The 17,283-nt window shown below is 39.7% G+C and overlaps 1 protein-coding gene across 1 annotated transcript; it reads right to left on the bottom strand.

The window, feature by feature from the left end:
- Positions 1-244: 244 nt before the first annotated feature.
- Positions 245-15,920, bottom strand: LOC149199893 (autophagy-related protein 18c-like). Its single transcript, XM_089402552.1, has 5 exons — positions 15,728-15,920; positions 14,817-15,579; positions 1,019-1,265; positions 768-894; positions 245-607 (listed from the first exon to the last, which is right to left on the bottom strand). The coding sequence occupies exons 2-5, from the start codon at positions 15,558-15,560 to the stop codon at positions 511-513; spliced, it is 1,215 nt and encodes a 404-aa protein (XP_089258678.1). The 5' UTR covers positions 15,561-15,579; positions 15,728-15,920; the 3' UTR covers positions 245-510.
- Positions 15,921-17,283: the final 1,363 nt, after the last annotated feature.

The raw sequence follows: 17,283 nt of genomic DNA, 5'->3' as shown, positions 1-17,283 counted from the left end.
CCCGTTCTGGATTACTTACAGATAGATTTGACATAAAGTTAAAGGACGAATGTATAAATACTAGCATCCTGGTAATGGAAAGGGACTTACTTGAACTCGTGTATTTGCTCACATATAAGTTACATCCTGCTCATAACAAGTGACTTGGCTGACCTTATTTAGTTTTCATATCATACTATGACACTGAAAATGTTCATCACAGAATACCCAAAATTAAAATTCTCGGCATAAATACCTAGGCAAGGAAGACCAAAGAAATTAGAATCTTGTATTGAGAACATTTCTGTTACAATGATACTGTACAATACTACCGGAACAATACAGTATTTACATTACATTATATTCGGTTCAAGAAGAGAGACTTTCATTACAACTAAAATCCAATTAAATACATCTGAAAATCCCCAACAAACAAACATCAGTTGTCACTAGATACATCTGATATCAGAAAATCTCACATAGTTATTTTGCAACATTTCACCACCACTTACAGGATTAAATAAACAAACATCAGTTGTCACCAGATTCATCTGATTTCAGAAATCTAGCATACTCCTTTTGCACCATTTCACCACCGTTTACAGGATCAAACGCACATCTATAGAAGCTGCATTCATGAAACAAGAATGCTCAAGTAGTCAGGGACTTCTAACTTTTCCTTAGAATGGTGTATTTCTGCATTGGTTTTATCATGCCAAATCATAATTTTGGTAAATATCAGTAATGCTAACAAAATTCCAGCCACGCAATAACATTCACCATATTACCTTCCATCTAGGCCAACAATGACAATAGTGTTCTTTTGATGACCAAAAGCTACAAGAAATTGCAATCCCTCGGGCAAGTGAAACTGAGCGAAGGACCACTGAGAGCTAAAATATCTTGGCAGGACTCCTGCAAAATGTGTGCCCGGTGCTCAGATTTGATTATTATCACATTTGGTGCTTGAGATTACCTTGAACAAACAACGCAATTATATAATGGTATTAATTTTCAAAAATCAAGTTTTAATTATTACCTCTCATAAAAGAAAGTGACGAGCCAGGATTAGCTCCCAGTGAGGGAATGACCAGATTACCACCAGAACCATTATTTGTCCCTGTGAGACTCTGTGTGGCATCAACACTCCTTGGATCTTCTCCTGACCTTGGTACATTGAGGCCAAAAATGTGAACTGTTCCCTTGTCGCTTGAAACTGCCAGCCATTGATGATTGGAAGAGAAGGCCAGACTATAGATTTCTGCTCTATCGGCACCTCTACGAACCTACATTCAATTACAATAAAGCTTAAAATAACAATGTTTCTCAACGTAGAGGAGATCTAACCATTAACCAATGTTCAACTCGTTACTTGATGGAATGTTGTAATGTCCATAAATTAGTTGTTCCCAGCTGAAAGCAAATAACAACGTTCATGCCCTGCTGTGGCGAGTGCAGGTTAAGATTTCAAAAAAAAATATTGTGAAAACTCCCACAAGCAAAAGATAAATTGTGAAATAAAACTTAATGTTTTAATTAAGCCTTTACATACATTTTTTAAAAATTATTTGTTGCAAGTAAAATGGGTGTTTCAAAATAATTTGTTGCATGTAACCTGTAAGAGAATCCGTGGCCAGGTGCAAAGTGTTAGGTTAACCTTGATTTGGTAAAATGAATCATCGTGTTAAGATCAACAGTGGTAGTTTTTAAGCCATGGTTTTCATAGCCCATGGTTTTTGTGCCCATGGATTTTAATGTAATCACTTGGTCAGCTTGGCCGAATTTGGACAAGGAAACAATGATAATTTTGGCTAGTTTTGCCCATAAGGGTTTTCCAAAGTAAATCGTATGTCAATATGTGCATGATTTATGTGTTTTTTTGTTGCTGATTAATCATTTCTGTTGTAAACTTTACTTATTCCTAACAACTGGTATCAGAGCCCGGATGTGAGCTGATGTAAGAACTAAACATGAATATGCTAATACATGTGGATCTAAACTCAAAAATTTACAGCCCGGTTTGTTGCTGTGAAAGAATGGAGGAACCTAGAGGAGGGAATTCATTGAAGAATGGCAATGACAGCATTAGATCAAAAAGCAAGAAGGCTTGCCTATGCAGAGATGGCATCATGACGGATAAGGAAGATATGCGCAGCACTAGACTCCCATCATTATCCATAAGGGCTGCAAGTGGCACTACAATGTCGAGAGCGTAGATGCCAATGAGACACCTCATAGCTGCCGGAAACACGAGGTTGTGACTAGCATGATAGCCCCACGAGGACAGGCGAGAAAAACCCCTTGATTCACTAACCTGGCCAAGAAAAGGACGTGTGGAGGCTGCAAGGAATTCCCAGGATTCTAGATGTGGATTTATGCAAACTGGCGTGATGGGTATGTGTGCGTGTAGAGGCCGTGGACTACCAGATAATGATATATGCCGAGACGCCCAGGTGATCCTTATAAAGACCCAAACAAGGTTATGAGTTTATAATCAGGATGGTTTCACCTTCAGAAAATTATAGGGTTACTAAAAAGAAAGAAATTTGATGTGCTTTACGGAATCTAAATTAAAGGTTATTTGCCTGAGATATTAAGATATTGCCAATTTTCAATCCACCTTTCTAAATTTATCCATTGTATCCTTTCTCCATTTTTTACATTTTACCATTTACCTTTTACATTTAACATTTACCATCAACCATTACATATTTTCCATTATTTTTATCTACCCCCTCATTATTTCTTACTTCCATGTTTCCATACTTACCCTTTCCACTTTCTATTTTCCTCTCTTTTTCCACAACACCATTTCCTCTAAAATAGAGGTTATTTGACTGAGAAATTAAGATATTGCCAATTTTCAATCCACCTTTCCTAAATTTATCCATTGAATCCTTTCTCCATTTTTTACATTTTACCATTTACCTTTTACATTTAACATTTACCATCAACCATTACATATCTTCCATTATTTTTGGTTTTCCATTATTTTTATCTACCCCATCATTATTTCTTACTTCCATGTTTCCATACTTAGCCTTTCCAATTTCTATTTTCCTCTCTTTTTACACACACCATTTCCTCCACACAACCCTTTCCTCGACATACCCCATAGCCTGTTTTATTGCTTAGTTAATTTTACCTTTATTTAATTTTACTTCATCACACTTTAAATATTTTCCAAATTCCTACATCTCATCTCCACATTATTATTAATCTCATGTGATTTTTACCATATGTTACTTTAGCATATTTCCCTATGGCACATGGCAGCGATATTGTTAAAATTGGCAACTAGGGCCAAACACCATGTGGGTCTACTTATTCATGGCATCTGATATTTTTTTTGGATTCCTCTCATTGAGAGGTGTAGCATTGATCTAAAGATTACCCGATTCCAACCAGTATTCATGGAGATATGAATTTATTTGTGTTATGTGATAATTCGTCAAGGTCGGCCAGCAACCAAATTAACCCCCACTTGTCCTCCACGTTTTAGTATAAATAGAGGTGGCCTTGCAAGTCATTTGAGACTCACCTCTTGTGATCTCTTCTCTACACTGTTTTGGGTTTTAGTGGAAGGGAAAGTCTCCAAGAGGATACGCTGTCCTAACAAGAGGTCTGCCATGCCCTAAACTGGAAGAGACTAGGATACAGTCAAACAAGGGACGAGGACACAGTCAAAGGGACTAGGACGCAGTCAAGCAAGAGACTAGAACTCAATAAAACAAGGACCTGTATGCTGGTTGCAATAAGCCCGAAACGCTGAAATGAAGAAGCCCTACTTACAGTTAAGAATATGCCCTAACTGCTGTTCTAATTGAAACGCAGTCATGAAGGATAGATGCTAAACACTGTCATGAAGTCCTGATGCTAATCGCTGTCATCCTAATGCTAGCAGCTAAACGCTGTCATGGAGGATCTATCCTACCCTAGCCGCAGTCAGGAAGTAAACACGGAGATCTGGTTGCTGCCTAACCCTAAACACAGTCTCCTAGCCGCAGCACTTAAGACAGCAAGAACGGACACTTATACACAGAAATAATACGCTGTCCTAGGCCGCATTCATAGAGGGTTTAGATGCAGCAAAGGGAGGCCTTTGACAAGCCCTAACGCAGTCAAGAAAGAGATGCATACACAGTCCATGAAAGAATCTAAGCCGCAGTTAAGGAGGGTGTTATAGGCAGCTCAAGGAGGCTCCGAACAACAGCATTTAAATAGGCACTAGGATGCAGTCATTACAGGCCTCAATCAGCAGTTGAGGACTATTCAAGGTAGACCTTACACGCTGTTTACAGGAGGAAGGTCACAAGCAGTTGGTTGCTGTCCTGAAAGAAGTCTTGCACAGTCATCTAGCCACTTGCTGTTGGAGACAGCATGGTTATGTTTTGGTATGATATCCTAGGCATAAGTATCCAATAAGAAGAAGCTATGGGGTTGTTGTTTGAAGGATGAATGGATCACTGCATGAATGGGACCTGTTGAAGGAGTCTGCTACTATAGCCTAGCTGCTCTGCTAGGCTGTAAGCCATAGCAAGCAGCTAAGGCTGGTATGCATTGAGTGTAAATAGTTGCAGATGCAGTATATTGGGTGCAGCATAATGATGAATGGTGCAGCATAGTGCACAGTAACAGTATACAGCATATAGGTGACAGTGAAGATGGGTGTTGCATGGTGCAGCACAGTGATGATGGGCATGGATGTATAGCAGCAGCAAGAATGTATTGCAGCAGCATGATGATGATGTATTGCAGTATGCATTTGGGTGCAGCATTGTGCAATGAAGGGTACAGCATATTGCAGCATGAAGGATGCAGCATAATGATGATGAAGAGCAGCTTGATGGGTGCAGCATGGTGATGGAGTCACCTTGGAGGATCAGTTGAAGCAGTGTGCCTTCATCTGAGTTCAAATCAGCTACCTCATTATGTTATCTTCATAGTGAAGATCTCGGCTCTTATCTTGTCAAGTCAAAGTGTTGACTTCTGATATATATGTACTATCTCTCTCTGCTGAACTATTGAAGAATATAATAAGAATTGATCAACGGTTTCCCCGGATTGGGGTTTGTCCCTGGCTGGCACCACATCTTGTGTCCTCTTGTCTTGCCTTGTTTTCTGTGATTTATGTTTATGTTCTATCTGCATTTTACTATCATGCTAAATGTGATTGCTAATCTGGAATTGATATTGAGCTAATATGGAAAATTGAAGTAAATTTGCTCTCAGCGTAGATCATACCTAAAATTAACATGGTATCAAAGCTGAGGTGAAGACAAAGCTCAAGCAAAAGTAAAAGAGCAATCACCGAAGACAGTTGGAAAGGACAAAAGGCTCAATGGGTTCCTCATCCCTCTTCAAATTCACCAAGGGTGAAGTCGAATCAAGAAGATTATCAGAGTGGCACAGCGGAAGCATCTGGGGGCATACCTAAAGGTCACTTCAATGGGAAGTCCAGATCTAAGGATGGAAGGAAAGGCAGATGCTTTGCTTGCAATGAATTCGGTCGTTATGCAAAGGAGTGTCTGAATAGAAGGGACACATCACTTGATGATGATAACAATCATTCCAGGGGCATATTCAATGATCAAAGGAATGACAGGTACAATGGCAAAGGAAAAAGGAATGCAGGTCATCAGGGAAATGGCCAACTCTTCAAGAAAGCAAGGATCTCTATGTATGAAGAATCAAATGTTGTTGGCCCTCTCCACTACTTCTCCTCCAGACTCTTTGAGAATCTAGCTTATTGATAATAGTGCTTCAAGGCACTTCATCGGATAGAAGGAAGCTCTCTCTAATTTGATAGAGAATGCAACAAGCATGGAGATTATACTTGAGTCAATGTCAACTATCCTGGAAAGGTTGTAGGGAATGTTACCCCACAATTGAATGAGGGTAACACGATTCATTTACAAGAAGTTCTTTATGTCCCTGATCTCAAGAAGAACCTGGTGTCCATTTCGGCAATGGAAGTCAAAGGTTTCAAGGTGGCATTCATCAATGGAAAGGTACGTGTGTGGATAAGGAATTCTTAAAAGATGCTTTTGAGTTCAGGGTTGGCAATTTGTATCAAGTTGCAAGAAGTCCATTGGGAGCATATCAGTTGACACATCTCTTCTATAGCACCAAAGGTCTGCTTATTATGGGGCCCTACCCAATGTGAGTAAGATGGTGACAGGAATGCCTGAATTCAAGAAGAGCATGGAGGTACATGTCCGAGATGTACCAAAGAAAAGCTTACAGGGAGGACCATTCCCCTCATGTAGCAAGTCCACAGATTTGGAACAACCTGAGAGGTTTGAGATTCATGCTCGAGAATCTCAGGTATGCAGGTGGAAGAAATCCCTCTATGGCTTGAAGCAAGCACCCCGAGCTTGGTGTGAGAGGATTGATAGCTATCTGATGAAGCTAAGATTCACTAGAAGTGAAGCCAATCCAAACCATTGCTTTAAGGTTGTGGTTGATAGGCCTCACATACTGGTACCTTATGTGGACAATCTCTTTCTAGCAGGTATAGACCCTCTCATTTACAAAAGTAAGAGGGAGTTGGATCCCAAATTTGGAATGGTGAATCGCAAGCCCGTGACTACCGCGATGAAGCCTAACTTTAAGAAGTTATGTGGTAATGATGTCGGACCTGATTTGGGAAATACCTTTGAGTTTTGTCAACTCATAATAGCATTGATGTTCTTGGTGAACTCTCATCCGAATATATGTTGCAGTTAGCATGTTAAGCTCATATATAGTTGAGCCTCACTGGATTGGTGCCAAGAATCTTTTGAGATATCGTCAGGGTACAATCTCTCATGGATTGAGATACACTGCCGGAAATGTGAAGCTGCATGATTATTCTAATGCTGAATAAGCAGGCACTGTGGAGGATCGCAAGAGCACTTCTGGGTGTTGGTTCTCTTTGGGTTTTGCTCTGATATCCTGGATGAGCAGGAAGCAGAAGTCAATTGCTTTAAGCACCGCTGAGGCCGAATACATAACTGTGAGTATGACCTCGTGTGAAGCTATCTAGTTGTGGAATCTATTGAGTAAGTTGTTCGAACACGTGCTGGATACCATCGTGATCTTTTGTGACAACCAGAGGGGGATTCGATTATTGAGGAATCTCGTATTCTATGATCGCTCCAAGCATATAGACATCATGTACCACTTTATCTTGGATATGGTACATCGAGGAGTAAGAAGGCTCCATCACATTGGGACTGATGCAGGTTGTCGATATTCTATCGAAGCCCCTAGGAAAGGTCAAATTCTTGACTTTCCGAGAACGACTAGGAGTCATGGAGAGACTCTCTCTTAAGGGTCCTGTATGATATGGACATTGAGCTCTGGGAGCTCCGAGGAGGCTTGGGGGGTACATCTTGGGGCGATGAGCAACCATAAGGTGAGTGGTTCAGCCTTCCCCTAGTGGTCTACTATGTACGCAGGATGAGTGGTTCATCCTTTTCCTGCTGAGATACAATCATAGGGTGAGTGGTTCAGCCTTCCCCTAGTGATTTGTTGTGTACAGGGTGAGTGGTTCAGCCTTCCCCTGGGATACCCCATGGCGACATGTAGGCAGGATGAGTGGTTCATCCTTCTCTTGCTGAGACATCCTACCCATGCAGTCCAAGACTCATGGGAAGCACCTCTCAGCTGGCCAATGAGTAGGAAAATGAGGATAGGGACCATAGTAGTACTGATGGACGCATCGTGTATCTACCGTACTTCCTATGCTAGGATGATATTGATCTGGGATCAATTGGAACCAAATTCAGGTCAGTAAGAGTGATATATCTCACTCTCTTTTGGAACTGATTTCGGATCAATAAGAGTGGTATGACACACACTCTTCATTGGAACTAACTTCGGGTCAGTACGAGTCGTATGAGACACTCTCTTTTATATGGGACTGACTTCGGGTCAGTAGAGGATGGTATGATACATTCTCAATCACTTCTTCTTCATAATTCAGCAGAGCAGTGCAAGGCACTGATTACAGAGATAGTACAGTCTAGCAGATGAAGTTTTCCCGAGTTGAGAGGGAGTGTTAAAATTGGCAACTAGGGCCAAACTCCATGTGGGTCTACTTATTCATGGCAGCGGATATTTTTCTTGGATTCTTCTCATCGAGAGGTGTAGGATTGATCTAAAGATCATCTAATTCCGACCAGTATTCATGGAGATATGAATTTATTTGTGTTATGTGACAATTCGTCAAGGTCGACCAGCTACCAAATTAACCCCCACTTGTCCTCCACGTTTTAGTATAAATAGAGGTGCCTTGCAAGTCATTTGTGACTCACCTCTTGTGGTCTCTTGTCTCGATTGTTTTGGGTTTTAGTGGAAGGGAAAGTCTCCAGGAGGATACGTTGTCCTAAGAAAAGGTCTGTCGTGCCCTAAATTGAAAGAGACTAAGACGCAGTCAAACAAGGGACGAGGACGCAATCAAAGGGACTAGTACGCAGTCAAGCAAGAGACTAGAACGCAGTAAAACAAGGACTTGTATGCTGGTTGCAATAAGCCCTAAACACTGAAATGAAGAAGCCTTACTTACAGTTAAGAATATGCCCTAATTGTTGTTTGAATTGAAACACAGTCATGAAGGATAGATGCTAAACGTTGTCATGAAGTCTTGATGCTAATCGTTGTCATCCTAATGCTAAACGTTGTAATGAAGAGATCCTAATGCTAAACGTTGTCATGGAGGATCTATCCTAACCTAGCCGCAGTAAGGAAGTAAACACAAAGAACTAGTTGTTGCCTAACCCTAAACACAGTCTCCTAGCCGCAACACTTAAGGCAGCAAGAGTGTTATAGGCGACTCAAGGAGGCTCCAAACAATAGCATTTAAACAGGCACTAGGACGCAATCATTAAAGGCCTCAATCCGTAGCTAAGGAGGATTGTTCGAGGTAGACATTACACGTTGTTTACAGGAGGATGGTCACAAGCAGTTGGTTGTTGTCATGAAAGAAGTCTTGCACAGTCATCTAGCCACTTGTTGTTGGAGACAGCATGATTATGTCTTGGTATGATATGCTAGGCATAAGTATCCAATGAGAAGAAGCTATGGTGTTGATGTTTGAAGGATGAATGGATCACTGCATGAATGGGACCTGTTGAAGGAGTTTGCAACTATAGCCTAACTGCTCTTCTATGTTGTAAGCCATAGCAAGCAGCTAAGGTTAGTATGCATTGAGTGTAAATAGTTGCAGATGTAGTATATTGGGTGCAGCATAATGATGAATGGTGCAGCATAGTGCACAGTAACAGCTAGTATGCATTGAGTGTAAATAGTTGCAGATGCAGTATATTGGGTGCAGCATAATGATGAATGGTGCAGCATAGTGCACATTAACAGTATACAGCATATAGGTGACAGTGAGGATGGGTGTTGCATGGTGCAGCACAGTGATGATGGGCATGGATGTATATCAGCAGCAAGAATGTATTGCAGCATGATGATGATAATGTATTGCAGTATGCATTTGGGTGCAGCATAGTGCAATGAAGGGTACAGCATATTGCAGCATGAAGGATGCAGCATAATGATGATGAAGAGCAACTTGATGGGTGCAGCATGATGATGAGGTGCAGCAAAGTGATGGGTGCAGCATGGTGATGGAGTCACCTTGGAGGATCAGTTGAAGCAGTATGCCTTCACCTGAGTTCAGATCAGCTTCCTCATTATGTTATCTTCATAGTGAAGATCTATGCTCTTATCTTGTCAAGTCAAAGTGTTGACTTCTGGTGTATATGTACTATCTCTCTCTGCTGAACTATTGAAGAATATAAGAAGAATTGATCAAGGGTTTCCCCACACTGTGGTTTGTCACTGGTTGGCGCCACATCTTGTGTCCTCTTCTTGCCTTGTTTTCTGTGATTTATGTTTATGTTCTATCTACATTTTACTATCATGCTAAATGCGATTGCTAATCTGGAATTGATATTGAGCTAATATAGAAAATTGAAGTAAATTTGCTCTTAGCATAGAACATACCTAAAATTAGCACATCTTGATGTGACATTTGGAGGGCATTGATTGGACATTGATGACTAGGCGATAAGTTGGTGCACAAAGGACAAAAGTTTACACTCTCCACAAACCGCGCAAAATTCCATGACTCCTTATGTTTGATACATGAAATGTAGATGTTAGTAGAGCTCGAGCATGTACATCCACACAGGCCCAAATATCTAGGGCATGTGGAAGCCGCATAGTTGACCCATATTATTCTAAGTATTAATGTAATTGACTTTTATAAGATAAAGTTAGTTAATCTAATGAAATGCAAAGGTTATTTGCATAGTGAACCAAATAAATCTCAACCATTGATCTCAAGTGATTATGACATCTAGTCTTATCCATCAATCACTTTGGATATTAGGGTTGTGGATTCGATTAAAAATTATCTGATCTATTATTGCTCTCGCTACCAATCAAGGATGGAGCCTACATCAAATGGACGTCAAAACTGCTTTCTTCCATGGCTCGCAAAAGGAGGAAGTCTACTTCGAACAACCTCAAAGGGTTTGAAGTACAAGATAGAAGGGCACATGTCTATCTACTAAAGAAAGCCTTCTATGGATTGAAGCAAGCCTCTAGGGCTTGGTAGGAAAGGATTAACAATTATCTTATGAAGTTGAGGTTTACCATAAGCCATGTTGATCCAAACCTATATTTCAAGGTTGAAAAGGACATGCCTCTTATTTTTGTCCTTTATGTTGATGATTTCTTTCTAACAAGTGCAATCCCTCTCATTTATCAATGCAAGAGGGTGTTGACTTAGGAGTTCGAGATGAAGGACCTAGGATTCATGCATTACTTCCTAGGCCTGGAGGTTTGGCAAAAGCCAGTTGAGATTTTCCTTTCTCAAGGAAAATACATCGTGAAGCTACTAGAGAGATGTGGAATGGTGGAATGCAAGTTTGTGTCTACTCTGATGGAACTTAACTTCAAGAAGCTATGTGGAAGTGTTGTTGGGCCCAAATTGGCAAACCCTTCTGAGTATAGACAACTTGTGGGGGGCCTGATGTTCTTGCTAAACTCTCGTCCGAACATATGCGTCGCTGTAAATACTTTGATTCAATTTATGGTTAAGCCTCATCACCTACATTGGATTGCTACTAAGAATCTCCAGAGATATCTCTGTGGCACAATCAACTAGGGGTTGAGATAAACGGTCGGGAATTTGAGACAATATGGATATTCTGATGTTGATTGGGCTAGCAGTGTGGTGGATAGAAAGAGCACACCAAGATGTTGCTTCTCATTGGGATCTGCTTCAATTTCTTGGATGAGCAGAAAGAAGAAACCGGTTGCTTTAAGCACCATCAAGGCCGAATATATTGTTGCTAGTATGGCATGTTGTGAAGTTGTTTGGTTGAGGAAGCTCTTCAATGAGGCTATTTGAGCGCATGCTAGATACCACCGTGATCTGTTGTGATAACCAAAGTGGGATTCACCTTTTAGAAAATCATGTGTTCCACGACCACTCCAAGCACATCGATATCAAGTACCACTTTATCTGAGATATGGTACAACAGGGAGCAATAAAGTTGCAACACATCAAGACTAATGAGCAAATTGTTGACATTCTCACAAAGCCTTTGGTGAAAGTCAATTCTTAGCCTTCTGAGAGAGACTTGGAGTCGTGGAAGGACCCTCCCACAAGGGTCTCGCTTGAGTTGGAGATTGAACTCTAGGAGCTCTTGGAGGCTTGGGGTACTTCTCGGAGATAAATGCAACCATAGGGTGAGTGGTTCACCTTCGCCTATAGGTTCGTTGTATACAGGGTGAGTGGTTCACCTTCACCTGTGATAACCCATGATGATATATGAGAGCATAAGGTGAGTGGTTCACCTTCCCCTATAGTTGATGATATATGCATAGGATGAGTAGTTCACCTTCCCCTATAGTTGATGATATATGCATAAGATGAGTGGTTCACCTTCTCCTATGGCATATGAGCAAGATGGGTTGTTCACCTTCTCCTGCGGATGCCCCAGCCCATGCAGTCTAGACTCATGGGAAGTACCTCTCATTTGGACAACGAATTGGGAAAAGTGGATAGGGACCATAGCAGTACAAATGGACGCATCATGTATTATTGTACTCCCTATGTCTAGGATGCATGGTGTTCAAAACTTGAATCCGATTGGGCTTCTACCCTTGGACTGACTTTTGTCAGCAAAGAGTGGCAAGGTCTTGTGACTCACTCTCGATTGTTTCTTCTTTGTTATTACATCAGTGTTCAACAGAGTTGAGATGAGATGCAGATATGGTACATTATAACAGGGTGGCATGATAATGGATGGATTGCCAAGTGGAATTCTCCCTAGTTGAGAGGGAGTGTTAAAATTGGAAACTTGGGCCAAATTCCACTTTGGACGGCTCAATTGAGGGAGATGATTATTGCATTGAATTCCTCTTTCCAAGAGGACCAAAATTGTCCTAAAGATTATCAAATTTGGAAAAGGAAAAATATGTTTTTGAGGTCAAGCCCACACATGTTCAAATTGTCGAGGTCAGCCACATCATCATGTAGGCACATGAAGCCCAATGGCCATGTCCTTTGACCCTCAGCAACTTGTATAAATAAGAGAGACCTCAAACCTCATTTGGCATCATCACAACTCACATATTCTTCTCTCCCCTCATCTGATTGGTCTGTACACCTCATTGGGCAGCTGATTTTCTCACACGTGTAGCAGGAAGGAGTACAAAAATTACAGGGCCGAAATTCTGAAGTTTTATGCAGTTTGACCAGCATTGACTTTGACTTTCTGGGCACATTTTGACTTCAAATTTCAGGGAGAAATTCTGTCTCAGCATGACACATTTATTGGCACAGGAACCAAGGATTTCTGGGCTAGTTGACCAGCGTTGACCGCAAGGTTGACCACAGCAAGAAGTGCATACTTTGACTGATTTTGACTGACTATTTTAGGACCGTTTTGGGCTGACTTTTAGCAGCAAAGAAGGCCAGGTTTGACTACCTTTGACCGAGCTCAAGAAAAGGTGCTTTGACCATTGAATGTTCACTGGTTAGGGTTGATCGGACTGCTGTTCACTGAGGGCAGAATCGCAGATTTGACAGGGCTGTTTTGGACAGTGGTTTTGATCATCTATTGGCAAGTCAATTTTGACTTTATTGTACTATCTCTCACTGCTGAACATTTGATATAATATTAAGAGGAATTGATCAAAGGGTTCTCCCCATATTGGAGTTTTTCCCTGGCATTAGCCAAATTCTGGTGTTCTATTGTCTTGGCTTGTTTTCTGCTTGTATTATTCATGTTCTACCTACAGTTACTGTCAATGTAATGGTTAATGTGATTGTTATTGGAAATTGTCATTGGGCTAACTAAAGGACATTGAAGAAACTGTTGCAAGCATAGAACATACAATTGTTAACTAAAATTAACATGAAGCCTTTAAAGGGGGGATGTTAGGTTAACATTGACTTGGTAAATGAGTCATTGTGCAAAGCTAAGGTCAACGATGGTGGATCTTGAGAAATGGTTTTGGTAGCCCATGGATTTTATGTAATTAAGCCTATAAAAAGGCTTGGGATACTCCATTGTAATGGGCTTGGAGGCTTGGTTGGCCTTGGTCACTTTGGCTGGGTGTCCCTGTAAGGGTTTTCCATGGTAAATTGTGTGTCAATGTGTGTGCATGATTAATGTGTTTTTGTTGCTGGTTAATCATTTCTCTCATTAGCTTTGCTTATTCCTAACACAAATACTACCAATCATGGTGAATCAAGGCTAAGTTAAAGTGTCCATCCCTTCTCTACAAATATATTTTTTGAAGTTACATCCATTTGTCTAATATCCATAAATATTCTTATTTCAAATATTTTGAAAAATATTCCAGTGCTATTCTCCTTTGTTTTAAGTAAGCCAAATCTCATTCAGAAAATTTGATTTCAATTTCAATTTTTGAATATTACAAAACATCTAAATGTCTATGTTTTGACCTGAATATATTTCTTGCCATTAAAAAAAACTAGTAACCATATTGACGGTCAGGCAAATCCACTGAAACCTGAGTAATCCAGCAGTTTCAGCAAATTATATTTCAATTGAGACAACAGATTCTGTCAGCACTTACCAGCTATTCTCCAGCAAGGAAACATAATAGGCATAAAATGGCAACATAGAAAATAATGAAAAGAAATTAACCTGATCAAGTTAAAGTAGTACAAACAAGATGGTAATGGTTGAAATAAAAAAACAGTTGAATATATGATACCTAAATTATGACAGACTCTGAAGTTCTGAACCTTGTTCTTCTCAATGCTAAAGGATTAGAAATTCAGCTTATTGCATTATCAAATAAATAAAATTATATTTAATTATATGATGTTACTTCATTCTCCTTCCTCAGGCATAAGAAACTATACAGCCTAATACCTGCTTCACCAACTGTATCTGAAACAAGATTATTTTCAAGACAATTATGTTCAAACACCTTAGCATGGGCTGAAATGCACAGAAAATTTACTTATACTCTTAACAGAAATGCCCGACAGAGCGTAGAAACAGCCACGAATAAGCCTAACAGTGTTTTAACAGTAGTTTAGCCAACCTACAATTATGTTCACAACTTTCACCCATCAGTATTTAGGCACGGAACAATTCCTCAATTGATCAATCAATTAGAAATAATGCATAAGATCATTATTAACCCTCTCGAACAAAAGCCTGATCTCTAAATACCAATACTTCCGAAGACGCCATCCTGATTAACCCTTAAGACTTTAACTAAGGATTGATGGGGATTATACCAGCCAACATAAACGTTTCAAACAGAATACGTAAAGATGCAAGCCATACCTCTTGCAATCGAGTGGCGTCTAGGGTGTTGAAGATCCTTATAAGGGTCCCCTTTGTACTAGCAGTGACAAGGAGGCTGCCATCGAGGGTGAGCGCAAAGCAGGCGATGCGAGAATCATGGGCAGTTATAAATTTGGTCCTCTTGAGGCCATAGTGCTCGACTCTCATCTGCCCACGGTGCAAGCCTGGGCAGGCCAACACGAAGCTATTGGGAGCATGAGAAACAGCACACAAGCCCTTAGGGTTTGCCATCGTCTCAATCTGATGCAATAGCTTCAAATCCACGAAATTGTACACATAAATCTTGTGCTCCAACACCACCACAATCCGATCCCGTCTCAGCTTCACGGCTCGAACCTCAGACCTGAACGATAATTCCCCAATACAGCGGCTCTGATGATCATCCCAGATCATGACCTTATTGGGAGGGTACTGGGGATTCGAACCCCCGCCCACGAGGGCCAAAATATTACATCGGAATAACATCTCCACAACCCCAATACCACCATTGTTGAAGTCTCTTCTAAAGGTTTCTCTGAACGGATCGCAGTTATAGACCTGGAAACCTTGCTCAGTGCCACAGGCAAAGCAACCGAAGTCCTGGTTGAATGATACGTAGAGCAATGAGGATTTTTCACTGGCAGTTTCTGTTGAAGACGGCGAATTGGGATTTGGATCGGGAGATGGGTCAAGCATAGGGGAAGTAGTACTTCTTGGCGGTGAAACAGTCGTTGCCGTCGCCATTAATGAATTGGGCAATCACCTTCCATACAAAAGAAAAGGAAAACAACCCAACCCAAACAAACCCTTAAAATACAGACCCTAAAAACGAAAAAAAAAACAAAAACAAATCAATCACATAATGGCTAAAACATCACCATAAAGGCAGCTGATTATCGGAAAAACAATACCTTGCCCGCAATACTGGAGAACGATCTGCGAAGGAAAAAATACCGAGACCCTGAAAATGGAAGAACCCCAACAGACCCTCACAAATTCACGTATCAAAACATGACAATGCCCAACCCCGGTTCTGTGTTCTCTTCGGCGGCTTCGCTTCCTTTGTACGCTTTTACAATTATAACAATTACGTGCTTTCATATTCCTTTTATCGTCGGGTCGGATGACTGGTAAGTAGGACCGTTTATATTATAGTATCCACATTCCCTAAGTATAAAAATAAGAATAAACTAGCGATCATTACATGGAATTATCTGGCTTCTTAACCATAAATAAATAAAATCACATGATATATTTATTTTATTTTTTAAATAAATAAAATATATTTTTTTTATAAATTTAAATATTTTAATTTTGATGGGAGATTTAAAAGGTAACAGCAATATTATGAAATAATGATTTAAGGTTTACATTCCTTCAATATAGCACATAAGCTATGTGTTGTGGGTGAGAATCAATTATATGTTAAGCTAGTTATAACACAATTCAATTATCCGTGTTGTGGTTTAAGTTATATTAGTAGAGGTGAGAATCAACTATAGGTTAAGCTAGTCATAACACAATTCAATTATCTGTGTTGTGGTTTAAGTTACATTAATAGAGGTGAGAATCAACTATATGTTAAGCTAGTCATAACACAATTCAATTGCTTATTCTTCTAATTACTTTAAAAAATAATTTTAATATTTTTTATTTTTTCTTAACCTATTTTGTTGTTTATGTGTTGAGGTTTGTGTAATTTTATTTAAAGTTATAGTGGTAGAAGTTTAAATTTTAGCTTAGAAGTTATAGTGGTAGGAATAAGAATCAACTACATGTCAGGGTAATACGAACCCAACCCAATTGTTTAATTTTCTAAACACCTTTAAAAAATAATTTCAATATTTTTATTTTTTTCTTAACTTACTTTGCTATTTTTCTTTTTCTTTTTTCGTGGAAAATCCAAGTAGTTCAACATGAAGAGATCACATCACATCCGATGGCTAAACTAGCCTAACCTCGATGACATTTTAGCACAAACTCGACAAATTGAGTTAACCCTCGAAGCTAACTTGCTTTACTTATATAATTGAAAATTTTAAAATTACAATTTAATTGTTATAAATATAAATAAAAAGTATTCCATGAACTTATTTTCTTCTTTTACATGAATAAAATGAAATTTTAATTTTTTTATATAAATTTTTAGTTTTTTATATAATTTTTAAAATTGCCAGAGTTCTGGCCAAGCATAACATTATGGTTGCTTTCACGCCCCCTAACACCCTAAGAAACATGCTTGAGTCTGCTAAGGACTTATTAGACCCAAAAAATCACAAAGGAGTATACTCGATTCCCTGTTCTTGCGGTAAAGTTTATATAGGTGAAACAGGGAGATCCTTTGGAATAAGATTAAAAGAACACATTAATGATATTACAAGAAATAGGTCGGAAAAATCAGGTCTAGCAGAGCACGCATGTTTCTCCTCACATTATATCTGTATGGAACAAGCAAAATTAGTCCACA

Source organism: Pinus tabuliformis, chromosome 2_1 (genome assembly GCF_031772625.1).
Source record: "Pinus tabuliformis cultivar Carrire ecotype Pingquan chromosome 2_1, CPIR1, whole genome shotgun sequence".
Taxonomy (NCBI): Eukaryota; Viridiplantae; Streptophyta; class Pinopsida; order Pinales; family Pinaceae; genus Pinus; species Pinus tabuliformis.
This window is presented reverse-complemented; position numbering and strand designations above follow the sequence as displayed.

What these genes read in the sequence shown, in the direction of transcription:
- LOC149199893 (XM_089402552.1), bottom strand. Translation starts at nt 15,560, where the DNA reads ATGGCGACGGCAACGACTGTTTCACCGCCAAGAAGTACTACTTCCCCT. An exon ending in ACGCCACTCGATTGCAAGAG is followed by an intron (nt 1,266 to 14,816) that starts GTATGGCTTGCA and finishes AATTGAATGTAG; the next exon opens with GTTCGTAGAGGTGCCGATAG. An exon ending in GTCACTTTCTTTTATGAGAG is followed by an intron (nt 895 to 1,018) that starts GTAATAATTAAA and finishes CACATTTTGCAG; the next exon opens with GAGTCCTGCCAAGATATTTT.